The sequence below is a fragment of the Salvelinus fontinalis genome, chromosome 18 (genome assembly GCF_029448725.1).
Source record: "Salvelinus fontinalis isolate EN_2023a chromosome 18, ASM2944872v1, whole genome shotgun sequence".
Taxonomy (NCBI): domain Eukaryota; kingdom Metazoa; phylum Chordata; class Actinopteri; order Salmoniformes; family Salmonidae; genus Salvelinus; species Salvelinus fontinalis.
This window is the reverse complement of record NC_074682.1, coordinates 13,340,838-13,356,216: the sequence shown is the minus strand read 5'-3', so window position 1 is coordinate 13,356,216 and position 15,379 is coordinate 13,340,838. Positions and strand designations below refer to the sequence as shown.

General features: G+C 40.6%; 1 protein-coding gene across 1 annotated transcript in view; it reads right to left on the bottom strand.

Moving 5' to 3' along the window:
* The window catches only part of LOC129815007 (contactin-3-like), a 73,837-nt gene that overhangs the window by 15,562 nt on the left and 42,896 nt on the right, over positions 1–15,379 (bottom strand). The window contains exons 8-14 of the mRNA XM_055868255.1: positions 8,267–8,451; positions 7,810–7,946; positions 7,179–7,308; positions 6,440–6,590; positions 5,804–5,931; positions 4,490–4,665; positions 2,129–2,246 (exon numbers count right to left, since the gene is read on the bottom strand). Coding sequence (XP_055724230.1) covers positions 2,129–2,246; positions 4,490–4,665; positions 5,804–5,931; positions 6,440–6,590; positions 7,179–7,308; positions 7,810–7,946; positions 8,267–8,451 — 1,025 coding nt within the window. The remainder of the gene's footprint in view (positions 1–2,128; positions 2,247–4,489; positions 4,666–5,803; positions 5,932–6,439; positions 6,591–7,178; positions 7,309–7,809; positions 7,947–8,266; positions 8,452–15,379) is intronic.

Below are 15,379 nucleotides of genomic sequence, written 5' to 3'. Positions count from 1 at the left end.
GCATTGCTAGTTACTGCCTAATGTTAGCTAGCTAACATTGAACCTGGTTGGATAGCTTTAGCTACTTGCAGATTCATACTACAGCTATGACAATGTTTGTATTGGTAGTAGTATGAGTTGGGATTATGTTGGTTCATTGTTTAGCTGGCTAGCTATCTAGCTACATGTCTAAATGAAAGACTACACTTCACCAGATGATTACATGACCCATCAAGTCAGCCAGGTGTGTCGGGGTGATGGCGGCCATCTATTGTATTTCATGAACATGTGTAGATGTCTAGACAATAGTGACCCATCCACTTAGCTAGATGTGGCTGGAGGGTGGTTATAGTATTTCCTTCACATGACCCATAAATGTATACAAGTGTGTCAGGTAATCATCATCCAATAATTATAAAATATTTATACAATATTTTTATCTGGACACTTTCTGCCTTTGATATTGCTACTATGCAAGTAACCATTTCACTCTACCGTTTACACCTTCTGTGTCCTGTGCATGTGACAAATAAACTTAGATTTTATTTTATTTAGTGTGTGTTTACCAGAGATGGTAAAGTGAAGAACAACATGACCTGCACCAAAGTCAGATTAGGATATAGGCCAAGGACTAGATAAAGTGTATTTTTACCTGGTGTTCTTACTTATTGTAGGCTACTACTTTTACTACTTTTAGTATTGAAAACTTTGGTTGTTTACTCCACCACTCACTCTGTTTAGCACATGCCCTCACATGTGAATCCTTAAAGAGATGGGTGGGAGTAGGATTTAAGAGGGTGTGAACGATGTTGAATGGGTGTACACAAAGAAGAGCTCCCCATTAGGTGTATAAAAAAATTCAAGGGCCATTTTCTCAAAAGTGTGGTTACAAGTTTATCCACTTTCAAAGCAGAATTCCTTTCACATTGTTCCTTAACTGCAGTTTATGATATAAAATGTTCTAGCGCTGAGTGTCTTTTATCCAATGTAAAAAACACCATACAAACGTTGTGCTAAATCCAAGTGGTGGGTCACATAAATGCTCCAAAGATGTTGTTGTTTGCTCCACTGTTTCATTATTCAGACGTTTCTATGTTTTTTTTTGTCAATGTGTAAATGAGCCAATTAAAGCAATTCTCTGTAACAAACAATGGCTTTCCAAAACACCGGGACAGCTATTACAGGGTGTTATGGGCATGCAATGCATGCCAATGTAAATCACTAGAGATAAGTTACAATGATAAGATATGATACACTGTGCCTAACAGATATCAACTACTGCTGTGGAAGCGCCTGTCACAAATGTACCAGAGTCACATTATGTGCCATTTTTTAATTTAGCAATGCCAAATATTGTCTTTCAAAAACATGTCATACAAATGTTCTCATTACACCAACATCACACATCGTTACATTTGTATACCATGTCATGTCATGAAAAAATTGGTGTAAGATAATTATATTTGTCTGCAGAGTTCTCACCAAACTATAAATATATTTATGGTTCAATTTGACATTTTAGTCTTTCAGCAGATGCTCTTATCCAGAGTAATTTACAGGAGCAATTAGGATTAAGTGCCTTGCTCAAGGACACATTGGCAGAGTTTTCACCTAGTCGGCTCGGGGATTCGCACTAGCGACCTTTCGGTTACTGGCCTAAAGCTCTTAACCGCTAGGCTACCTGCAGCCCCATAAGTAGCTTGGCAGCAGGTTTAATTAACCAATATTATTCATATAGGCCTATAAAATGATAGTCTGGGTATCAGTCTGTTTAGATCACATTCCACTCCTTGTACTCCATGGCATGTGCCAAGTTTTTAGCACATAACATGGAGAACAATGACTGGAATGTAAGCTAAACAGACTGATACCCAGACTAATAAAATTAAGCATGTCATCTAGATTGCAATTTCAGCACCAATTCATTGCATGAATCAATTTTAATTCTGTCAAAGTGCTTACAAGATTTTACATCGGAAGCTCTATGATCAAACATTCACGGCCGGAACTATATTGTATTTCGACACTCAAACTTTTCTGAAGAAGCTAAAATGTAAATCACTTCTGAGAAATAAGTCCCTGTACAAATGTGAGTCTCATAGCCAGAGTGAACTGAACAGCTTACAACCTTAACAGTTGGTTCTTTTACCTTTCACAACCAAGATGGCTGAAGCAGACAAGCTCTCCACGTCGGTGTTGATAACACAGACATACTTTCCCCCGTGATTCAACTGGATGTTACGAATCATCAGATCTCCTGAGATGCTCTACAAGGGAAAACAATAACACACGAGACAATCTGATGTAAAATCAGGAAATCCAAAGGAAATACACTCTGAACGGTTTCATCATTATTTTTGCGCAACTGCATGTGTGATGCTCCTGTAGGTTGATTAATAAATACATGTATCACATCGGAGCAATATCATGTGCTGTGATCTTCTTTTTCTTTCCAAGTGTGACTGTAGCTTTAAAATTGAGAAAGCTCTGTGTACGGCGCTGCATGTGGTCCCCTCAGGTCACAGAGTCTTGTGACACACGGAAACCAGCAAGAACGTGAGCTGTGTTCTAAACAAACAGTCCTGTTGGCTACGCTTCAGGCACTGCATGCTCCCCCTACTCAGCCTCGCACAGGACGACCAAAACAAACACACAACGCCTAATTGGCAAGATGATCCTAATTATTCAAGAATTACATAAGCAGGGATGGATGAGAAATTAGTACAACTTACAGACTAAGAGCTAATATTGTTCTAAATAAAACAGTATGCTCTTTGACGCCATGGGGAAACTAAAGCTGATAAACTATTGGAAAACCTAAAGAGGAGTGAGATGTGATGAAATAGCTTCAGTTCATCTTCTGCCATGGAGCCTTAAGTGGAGTTACAGAAATTAATGTGGAAGAGCTATCAAATTTAAATGTCTTCATATTTTAAAGTGAGTGAAATGGGATCATCTTTATCTGTAGTTAACTATTAGGTACATAGCAATGGTGCCCATCACTCTATCTGGGGAGTGGGACTCACATTCTAAAAATTCAGAGCCAATGTTCACTTAGTAGAGTGGTCTGTCACACATACACAGCATGTCATCCTTCAGGACTCCTTTTAAAATAGAGTGTGCTTGTCTGGAGAGGATTCACCTGAGGGCTAGCCAGGTTAGACACACTCAAGCCACGCCAAATTTCATCAACTCACTGGGTAGTGACCATGGCTCAGCTAGGCTCGGTTGCAATTGGGCATGAACACCCAGAGGATCCTCATCTCTCGGAGGCAAAGACAAAGCGGAGCAGAGTGGGACTTATGTGTGGCTGAGGGACGGCATGGCACTCCTCTCCTCTGAAAGGCTAAACATGCTTATGCCATGTCTGCCTCTGACATGCCAGCCAGCAGCTGCCTGACTGGAGAGCGAGGGGTTAAATTCCATGCCTTGGCAGGCAGGAAGCTATGAGGCAGATCTGGTTTAATTATGTTAATTAATTCATCAGACGCTGTTGAGAGGAGCTGGTAATCTCCCTGGGCATGGGGATACGGAATATGTGAAAACTGTATCTCATTATTTGTGTGTCCACATGTCAATGTCATTTGTAATTGCCATTTGTCTATCCACGCAGGCGTGAACTTAGCATGACCACGACGTGGGAGGGGTTCAACTCTGATATCAACTCCAACTTTGATCCATTATTTTTATTTTTTTCAGCTATAGCCGTACAATGAACCTTGGGTGAATAATGACTCCATAAAACAGTGATAAATGATTCTCTAAAACAATTTGGCAGAGACGAGCGCAGAACAAATGACAGTGCTCGTCTATCAAAAGGAACACATATTTTCGCCAAAAAGTAGTCAGTCTCTTATCGTTAATTGAAGGCATGAGGAATTCAGATGAACATTGTACTGGTGCGAAGGCTTGCCCTTGGTTAATGCCAGCCAACTCACTACAAATGATTTCAGGGCACAAGATTCATAAATAGGTATGCAAATTAAATTAACGCAAAGAGAGGTGATAAAACAAAGTATCTCCCTTTGAGGTGGAGAAATTAGAAGTTTAAGGGATGAAAAGTAAAAACACTTAATTCATCAGGCTTCTTCCACCATTGAAACAGCTTAAAGATTAGTAGGATCTCTATGAAATACTGTGGCTTTTCACCTTTATGTTGTCTTACAAATAAGATCACAATTCTTATGGGCTGTCTGATAGACAGGGAGTTAAAAGATAAATGGAAGAGTAAACATAACTTGAAGCAATGGAAGTTAAATACAGCCTACTGAAGCATCACTTCAATGTTAAAACTGCTGCTATGATTTGATCCCAACAGTACTCGTCTTAAATACACGTTTCATAAAGTAGCCTACAGTGTGAAGGTAGGGCTTTCAGGAGGTACCTATTATACAGAGATTATACAGAGTTTCCAAAATGAGCCGTATTATTTTGCAGTCTGCCACACTTTGTGAAACAATCAATCCTAGAATAGCCTCACAGCAGTTGTCCACTGCTCCTGATGACTCACCCCTCCTACTCTGTCGAAATGGTCGGCATCCCCGTGGAAGTCTATGAGCTGCCCGTTGAAAGCCCAGGAGAAAGACACATCCAAGGCTGGATCGCTGGCTATCTGGCAGGGCAGCACGATACTTTCGCCAACAATGATCTCCATGTTAGCAGGCCGCTGGGTGATTCTGGTGGGCTCTGTCCAGACAATGACAGCTTAGTATGCATCTTAATACTCTCTGGGTGGGAACCATTACACTCAAACAACTCTAGTGTAACTATATCATACTATCATTACGACAAGGATCATCATAGCTACATGTGTTTTGGTTCTAGCACTTAACTTTCAAAACATTTCTGATTGACACTTCGTATTTGCATGGTCAATTTGGGGGGAAATGTTTGAAGTAGGATTGTGCAAGCAGAATGCATTCCCAATGCTGGCTGTAGAGAATAGGATGCAATGGAGTATGGCAGCCTTGTAAGGGAAAGGTCAGGATAATGACATTCCATTAGATTAAAGGGATCAGCTGTTGGAGTAAAACTTGAAATAAGCGAATGAGAAAAACAAGGGAGGTGGAGACAGACGTTTACAACACATGTACCAGATGACTGCATCAAAACGTTAAGTCTCCGCATCCATAAGTAATGACCTTTACTTAATTGCAGTACAATAACTTATTGCCTATTTAAGAACCATTGCAATTGCTTTAATTAGAAAAGAACAACTTTGACTGTGTTAAGTTGTACAGACAAAATAGTAAGGATCACTTCCATTAGATGTTAGGCTGGAATTATTAGTACAATTATCAGCACAAGGAAGTACATACAAATATTAGACAGTACACTCTAAAAAATTCTGGGTTGCTTGGATGACCCAACTACTGGGTTGCTTGGATGACCCAACTACTGGGTTGCAGGCAGTGGGCCACTGGGTTGTTTTCTTTAAAAAGTGCAAAGTTGGGTTGTTGATGCTGGGTTAATAATGCTGGGTAATTGAGATATGGGTCAGATCAGAAAACAGAAGGTGTGGCTTAGTAGGGGCATGGGTTTCAGATGGTTCTTTTTGCCCACCTGCAAAAGTAAATGTCATTCCTGTTCATCTGTTGTGTTGTACTGTTGTCACGTTAAGGTTAAACACTAACAGTTTTGTAGCTTCATTGAAGCTTATTGAAGTGTGGGCTGCAGGTAGCCTAGTGGTTAGAGCGTTAGGCCAGTAACCAAAAAGTCGCTGGTTTGAACACCCGAGCCTGCAAGGTGAAAAATCCGTTGACGTTCCCTAGTTTTGGGGGCGATGCCTCAGGGATTATTGGGAGAATATGTTATGACAGCTCACCTGTGATAAACAGCCTTCCAGTGGTGCTTGCAGTTCCAAACTGATTCTTAGCGATGCACGTGTAGCTTCCCGCATCCCTCTTGGTTACATTGGCAATCTTCAGTGTCCCGTTGGGAAGCAGAGTAATCCTGGGGGATGAGTAACAGAGATTCAGAGCTTTTGCTTGGGTAGAGAACAGAAGTGCCGTGTCTAAATCCAGTCCAAGTGCTAGGATGCATCATCACCTTCATTTCAACACCATTTACATGTTTCTTTCTATTCCAACAGAGGAAAAGTCCAACTGCCATTTTAGAAAATGGACTTTGCATTTTTCAATTTCCTATGAAGATTGGTGTCCCAATGCCAATCCTTCCACTCAGGCTTTCATCCAAGAGATTGTTATCTGTATGTGCATTTTTGCATTTGAACATAATAAGACTAAATGACTGAAATGTAAGTCTTCGCATATACTAAGCATTCAATATGCACAGATGCTGCATACTACATTTATTATCTACTGTATATATACATTTTTACAGGGCTTTGTTCTCCTCTCATTAGCCTGTACTCCTATTCATACACACATCTGAAAATATTCTAATCACACATAACTGCACTTTGTGAATGGGTGAAAATTCATGCTGAGTTCCACACTACCTCTCGTTTCTCTGCACGATCTCATTGCCTTTCTTCCACAGGCTAATTGCCCGGGGCGAGGCTTGGGGCTTGCACTCCAAAGCCACATCACTGCCTGAGCGAGCTTTTAGCAGGGCCTTCAGTGGATTCTTGGAGAAACTGGGAGGTGATGCTAGAGAAGATGCAGGGGGTGAAAAAACGTGAAGAAGCCAACTTGAACCAACTCCCAGATCAAATGTGCTGAGCTGAGATTGACTCTCATTCCCTCCCCCCTTCCCCTACCCTCTGGCATAAAAGCCATGATCTCCATAGGAACTGCTCCACTGCGCCCTCACTACACAGTATGGGATTCTCTAAACTTTTGGCTTCATCTGTCATCATCATGTTTTGTCAGCCATCATCTGAGACCCCCAGTGTCATTAAGTATCAAGACAGAATTGGATTTCTCATCCAGTAGGTCAGATAGAACTCATCAAAGCTCTCCAAATAAATCGATATATCATCTACATGAGAAAGCCCTCTGACGCCACTATGCAACGTATCTGTAGCATCAAAATCAATATAATGAAATGATTGAAACTAAAATGAAACACTCCATCAGATTCATATTTTCTTTTCTGGAGCCGAAGTGACATTAAATGAGGCAGCAGAGTGATTTTTGAAAAGGGTAATCGCAGGATGCTACTTGTACCTTTAAGAATATGATCAAACACACAGCAAGATAGACACAGATAAAAAGCGGAGAGGAAAGCAATCTTACCTAACACCATTAGCTCAGCGCTGGAATAAATAATGCCATGTTTGTTTTCAGCCACACACTGATACATCCCGGTGTCTGACAGGTTTAATGCTGCTATGGAGAGAGCCCCGTTTTCAATTTGTATCCGGCCCTGTGGATGAGAAAGCAGACAGACCTGTATACGTATTGCTGGAGCAGTCTAATATGTCCACAGGCGCAAATGCAATTACTTGTACACTATGAAGAGACGAAGAAAGCAAGAGAGAATACTTATTTTTTTATAGCCCTCTGTTGCAGTATGTATGCTCAGATTGGGGCTAAAAAATGCTGACCTGCAGCTTCAATGAACAAAAAAAAAAAGCAATGTTGACAATACCAGTAGAACACTAATAAGCAATTTATTTTCCATGGCCATCCAGTTGGAAAAGCCACTAAGACAGGTCTGATTTTTTTTTGCTGATGTCTTACTCAGACTGAATTTTAACCCCATCAGCTGTTCAGAGAGCCTGAACCACGGCACACTATGGTGGAGATGTTGATGTGATGTGTCTGTGGGACAGGTCCCTCAGATCAGATCCATCACAGTGTTGTGAAGGGGGGGATGAACGCTCTGCATGCTCAGAGCTGGTGGTTGCCAGGGCTCCATACATACCTCTGCCATTAGGTTGTCTCCATTCTTCAGCCAGCTGTAGGAGGGCTTGGGCTTCCCGTTAGCCTTACACTCCCAGAACAGATTCTCCTCAATGGACAGGGCCCCGTCGATCATTGTCTGGAGCCAATGGGGCTTCGCTATGAAAAGAGGGAATATGCAAATGTCAGGGACATGGATTCAAAAGACATAATGACGATAAAAAGGACAACTGAGTCAAGACTGAAAATGAATTGTTATCATGGACCACTGAATAATATAAGTATTGAATGAATATTCCATCATTTCACACAATTACTATGCTAATCTCACTGAGCATTCCAAAACAGACAGGTTTTCTATCAGACGACCAAGGCCACAGCAAGTATTCCGACTCCAAGCCTCCATTAAAAAATGGGGATATCTATTACAACAGCACGTTGACTCATAAGTCTCTCTGGACTTGAAATGGATCACTTACCATGGAAGGAGATGCGACCTCGTGCAGCGTTTTTGCCTCTGCTATTTTCTGCCACACACTCGTACGTCCCTGTGTCTTCCTGCTGGAAATTTTGAATTTCAAGGACTGCGTTGGAGTTCTTCATCTTCACCTTGCTGGGAAATGGGACGCCACTGGTTCTCCTCCAACTTATTTCTGGGACCGGGCTGCAATATTAGGAACGAAAAAAAGCCCTAATGACGACGACTGTCTGAGGTGGGAAAAATGTGATTAACTGTACAGAAGCTTCTACTGTGTAATGGATTTCAATTTTTCTCTAAGGATGAGGCTGCCAAAACCTTTAGAATTACTGTAACCATACAAATCTGTCTCTCATCCATTTTCACTGTCTCAAATTTCTACGGCTTTGCCTTCCTGGGAGATGTATGAAAGGACATTTGATTTTCACATCCTTACGATGTGATATTGCTTTCTGTAGCCCCTTGGGAATCTGTGATATTTGTTTGTTTATCCCCATTAGCTTTTGCAGAGGCAGCAGCTATTCTTCCTGGGGTACAAAATATCCCACAAAACATGACAAGTAACAAAGTACTGATAAACTGACAGACAAGAGCAGTCATATACATTTTAAATACAATGATATGCAAACAATTCAAAAAGACCAAATACCACAAAAATGTGTGTGTTAGATCGTGTCTGTGTGTGCGTGTGTTTGTGTGTCACCTGACAGTCCCCGCCATTCCATGAGATGTTGTTTAATATCTTTTTTAAGGTCATTTTTCTGTTTTCTTGAATAATTGGAGATAGAAGGGAGTTCCATGCAATCATGGCTCTGTATAACACTGTGTTGCCGTGAATTTGTTTTGGATCCCTGGTGGCACGTCTTGTGGGTGTCTGAGCTGAATGTTATTTGATTATGCAGAAAATCTGGAATTTTCATTACAGTAATACTTCTCATAAAAACTATGAGAAGCAGTTAATCTCTCGTCAACCCTCAACCAGGAAAGACAGGCATACATGTTGTTGATGTTAGTTTTGTATGTGCAGTTAAGGGAAAGCTCTTTTCTGCTGAGTTTTGAGCGAGCTGCAGCTTTGGTATGTCTTTATTTGCTGCACTTGACCATATTACCGGACATGAATCAAAATGGGACAAGACCAGAGCCTGAACAACTAGAACAGTTGATTTTCTTCACAACAACTGATACTTAACAACTGATTTTTAACCATCCAATGTTACACCTAGGAGTTTAGCTTCCTCAACTTGCTCAGTGGTCACACCATTTGTTCACAACTCCAGTTGAGGTTTAGGTCTTAGAGAATGTTTTGAACCAAATAAAATGGTTTTAGTTTTAGATCTATTTAAGACCAGTTTATTATTAATCACCCATTCTGATACTGACTGTAAATCCTTATTTAGAATTTTAGTGAGCTCACTGGCTTCGGGTGCTGACATGTAGTGTGGAATCATCCGCATACATAGTCATTCTAGCTTTGTGTAAGACCAGTGGCAAATCATTTGTAAAAATATAGAAGAGTAACAGCCTAAGGCAACTGCCTTGAGGGACACCGCACTGTACATATCTGATGTTAGAAAAGCTTCCATTGAAGAACACTCTCTGGGTTCTATTGGATACATGACTCTCCATGGCAGTTGATGTAAAGCCATAGCAAGTCAGTTTCTTCAATAAAAATGTATAATAAAATCACATCCTGCACGGAAATCTATGTTATTATCCATGTATTTTAAACAATCCTCTGTCATTGGAGTCAGTGCAGTACAAGTGCATGCCCTTCTCTACTGATGCTGAAAGTCAGTAGCTAACTTGTTCTCAGAAAAATAGCATTGTATTTGGTCACACCAATGATTTCCAATAGTTTACAAAGAGTAGGCAGCAAACTGATTGGGTGTCTGTTAGAGCTGGCAAAGGGTGCTTTACTATTTTTAGGCAGTGGAATTACTTTAGCTTCCTCCCACGCCCATGGACACACACTCCTTTAGGTTTTGGTTAAAGATATAGCAAATAGGGATGGCAATACAGTCTGCTACCATTCTCAATAGTTTCCAATCAAGGTTGTCTATATCTTGTGGCTTATCATTATTGATGGATATCAATAGTTTTTCCAGCTCTACCACACTAAGTTGACCAAATTCAAAACAGCACTCCTTCTCTTTCATTATTAGATAATTTATACAAAAATATGATGGTTCACTGTTCAATGTTTTCATTTCACTTACGTTTTTCCACCTTACTAGTGAAATAGTAATTGAAATGATTGGCAATATCAAAAGTTTAAATAAATAAATAAATAACCTATCAACTTCAATGAACGATGGAGATTAATTGGTTTTTCTGCCCATGATATAACTTAAAGCACTCCAAAGTTTTTACCCATTGTGTTTTATGTCATTTATCTTGGTTTGGTAATATAGTTTAGTCACAAAATGTCTCAATTTAAAGTACTTCAACCAATCAGGTGAGCAGCCTGACTTGTTTGCTACATATTTTGCATAATTTCTTTGAACCATAATGTTTTTTCTATTAATCATCAATCCAGAGGGTTCTAACAGCTCTCATAGTTACTCTATTAACAGGTGCATGAATCATGTTACACATACTTCCAGTGTTGCATCTGCATCCACTTCCTCATACACATCCGACCAACAGACATCTTTTACATCTTCAACAAAAGAGTCATGAGAAAACATTTTGTATGATCTCTTATAAATTACTTTAGGCCCAACGGCTTTCCTTGTTATTGCCACAATGTTATGGGAACTGATATTGCTTTCGAGCAAAGCTCTGCAGCATGAGTGAAGATATGATCAATACAAGTGGATGTCACAGATCCAACACTATTGGTATGCACTCTAGTTTGTTTGAGTGAGAACCTGGGTCATATTGCAGGCATTAGTCACAGTTAGAAGCTCCCTCTTGAGAGGACAGCTAGTTGCTAACCAGTCAATATTCAGGTCAACCAGAAAATAGACCTCTCTGTTAACATCACACACATTATCAAGCATTGCACACATATTATCCAAATACTGACTGTTAACACTTGGTGGCTTATAGCATTGTGGCCTAAAGAAGCACCCCAAAAGAAGAGGCTTTAGATGAGGCAGGTGAACTTGCAACCACAACACTTCAACAACATTTGACAAGAGATCCTCTCTAAGCTTTACATGAATGTGGCTCTGAACTTACACTGAGTGTACAAAACATTAGGAACTCTTTCCATGACAAGACTGACCAGGTGAATCCAGGTGAAAGCTATGATCCCTTATTGATGTCACTTGTTAAATCCACTTCAATCAGTGTAGATGAAGAGGGTAAAGGGGTACAGGGTAAAGAAGGATTTTAAGCCTTGAGACAATTGAGACATGGATTAAGTATGTGTGCCATTCAGAGGGTGAACGGGCAAGACAAAGTAATGCCTTTGAACAGGTTGTGCCAGGCACACCAGTTTGAGTGTGTCAAGAAATGCAACGCTGCTGGGTTTTTCACGCTCAACAGTTTCCTGTGTGTATCAAGAATAGTCCACCACCTAAAGGAGATCCAGCCAACTTGACACAACTATGGGAAGCGTTGGAGTCAACATGGGCCAGCATCCCTGTCGAACAGCTTCAGAGTTTTAAAACTTTGTTTCCATTGAACATTCCATACAAATAAAATCATTTGAATTAATTATATGAAGTGTGCCTTGGTCCTCCTTTCCTTTTGATGACCAATTTACCCCTTCTACCAGAGCACCTACTGCTTACCAAAATCTACTATTACCATAGCAGCGCTTCCCTTCCTCATTTTTCTACAAGTTAATCACAGCACTTGGGTAGTGCTTAGAGGAAGCAGCTCCACAGTCATGTTTTCTGTGTTTTGGGGACATTTTACAACTCATACTATGAATTTCACCCAAGAGGCTACAAGATCTTCCTATTCCCATGAAGAGGGTCAAAATATTATTACCACTGCCTCGTTGCTAGATGAGATGACAGCCACAGAGAATACTGGAACGGTCTTGAACAAGGCTTACAGAGACTTGCAACACCTTATGGAGAAAGACACCAAATTTGACCTCAATTCTATGAGCTTGTCTGACTATTGGAGAAAAGGCCTAATCCCCAGAGGCCTCTGTATTATGACGTTTCCAGCTAATGGAGCACAAGGTAAGACTGAATTTAGAAATAAATGGGAGGCTATTCTCAACATGTGTTCCTTTGACCTAATGCTACTTCTAATAGAGGAAGCTATAAAGGGCATGTAGTCCAAACAGAAGTTGAAGAAGTAAAAAGGAAAATGACAGAACACAGTGACAATTCTATCAAAGCACAATGTGATGAGATTTTGAAGGAGGAAATAGACACATTCAGTCTGACATTGAAGCAAGACAAGCTAAGGACATTTAGAAGAGATGCAGTAGACTACAGAGATGGCAAGGTCTTTTCCTGGAGAAAACCAACCCAGAAGATCGGTTTATTCCAACTTTATGAGCAGTGGCGATGAGGGTCACCCCAGACACTCACAGGCCGGCTCCTCCAGGAAGAGTAGCCACACAGGTTCCCCAACAAGAGAGGGAGAGGACGCGGAAGAGGTCAACACGGAGGGGGAGGAAGAAATCAAGACTATCCAACCACACGGAGCAGGACCAGAACGAGGCTGTGATCAACACTTCTGGAGAACCCCTTTCTGATGATTGTGTAAGGGTCTTGTCTAAAGGACTGTCCTTTGCCCCCATAAACTCCACGAATGAATTCAATACAAAGATATTTTGTTTCTACATCTGAAAGCCTGGTACAAGCAAAACAACTACAGACACCAGTGTTTCAGGTCAGACAGTTTCTGTGCCCTCAAAATCACCTTTTAAGCCCAAGTCCACCTTTTTTCCCATTGTCCAGAATGACACACTAAATACACTTGCCAAGAAGGTGAATTTTGATGTGGAGAATCTGTTTAAGGGTAAAATTGACTCTAACCAAACGCAACATAATCTTTCTAAGACAGAGAGGGATATAGTTGAATCATTGTCCAAAAATGTATGGATTGTGGTTAAAAAAGCAGACCAAGGTGGCGCTATAGTAGTGTGGAGTAAAGACAAACACGTGACAGAAGCCTACCGTCAATTAGACAATGATGAATTCTACCAATCTCTTACCTTGAACCCTACTTAGGACCTAAAAACTGAATTGAAAGGGATCCTCACAGAAGCTTAGGAGAATGGCTACACTGAGTTCAAATTTATTTTCCATGGCAGTCCGAGTATGGCTTCTTTTTTTATCTTCTACCAAAAATCCACAAGAATCTTGAAACCCCACCAGGCAGACCAGTCATTAGTGGAAATGAAAGTCTGACAGAACCCATCTCTAAGTACATTGATTACTTTATTTAGCATTTTCTGCATTCACTCCCAGCCTATCTTCAAGATTCCACAGATGTGTTGAACAAAATTAAGGAACTCAACAATATAGGTACAGCTTCCTTTTTAGTCCCCATGGATGTGGAGTCTCTATACACCACCATTGAACATGAACAAGGGTTGGCAGCTATGCACCATTTCTTGAGTACCCGGCCTGAGACTGAGATGCCTCCCACAGAATTCATTGTCTCACTGACTGAATGGACTCTTAATAATAACATCTTTGTCTTTCAGGACTGTATTTTTAAACAAGTCAAAGGATGTGCCATGGGAGCTTGCTACAGCCCTTCCTACGCTAGTTTGTACTTAGGTATATGGGAAAATGACTTCATTTTGGATCCTTCTAAAAAACATTTTTTGGACCGGATTATACGGTGGGGATGCTATATTGATGATGCTTGCCTGTTCTGGTCTGGCTCAGAAGATGAACTTATTTCCTTCCACCAATACCTTAACAGCATTAACTTCTTGCGACTACAGGGGGTGCTGTTTTCTCATTAGCATAATTTCATTACAGATTAAACGGCTTCCTACTAAATTCTTTATCGTACAATATGCATATTATTACTATTATTGGATAGAAAACAGTCTCTAGTTTCTATAGGCGTTGGAATTTTGTCTCTGAGTGGAACAGAACTCATTCTACAGCAATTTCCCTGACATGGAGTCAGATTTCACACATTTTGGCCCCTGATCTGGAGTCAGTTTAAACGCCACTGTGAACGCTATCAGGATACGGACACTGCTTACGTCTTCCCCTGGATGCCTTTACGCGATGACGATTTGAATGGTATCGATTGCGCAATCACAGCCCCTATAAAACAAAAACACGTGTAGGTAGGCACTCCTTTCCAGCTGCGTCGGACGCACGGTGGACACCGACCCGTTCTTTTTCCAAGCATTAGTGTAGCCAGTTATATTTCTCCGGTCATGTTTCTACTCGTTATAGGAGTTAAAAACATCATAAGGTAGTTAATTTCAACCGTTTTATAGCAATTTATATCCGTTTAGTGCGATTTTGGGACATTTATTTCTGAGACACTGTATCACGATCGTGTGGCGGATTAACGGACCAAAATGCAGCACTTGGAAAATAAGCCATCTTCTTTTATTATAACAACACGAAGATGAACACGAACAAAACACTTTAACAAAACAACAAAACGACCGTGAAGCTACAAACGTTGTGCACAAACATAACAGGCTACAAACGTTCTTACATAGACAATTACCCACAACCAATGAGAGCCTATGGCTACCCTAAATAAGGCTCCCAATCAGAGACAACCGAAATCAGCTGTCTCTAATTGGGAACTCATTCAGGTAACCATAGACTCTCCTAGATAACTAACCAACATAGACAACGCTAGACATATACACTCAACACAAAACCATCTACTACACCCCATAACCCCTTTACCAAATAAACACCCAAAACCAACAAAACATAAACATTACCCATGTCACACCCTGACCTAACTAAAATAATAAAGAAAACAAAGAATAATAAGGCCAGGGCGTGACACACTGTGAATCTCTGGGCACGGTTCCAGTTCATGCCGAACGCAATGGGCATTTCTACATGGCAAGAGGACAGCTTTCGACCAAAAGACGATTAGACCCAAGAAAGGATTCTTTGCCCAAGATTCTGATGGAAGAACAGCTCAAAGTAGGAACAATTTATTATGATAAATCGTGTTTCTGTCGAGAAATGTTAATCGCTTA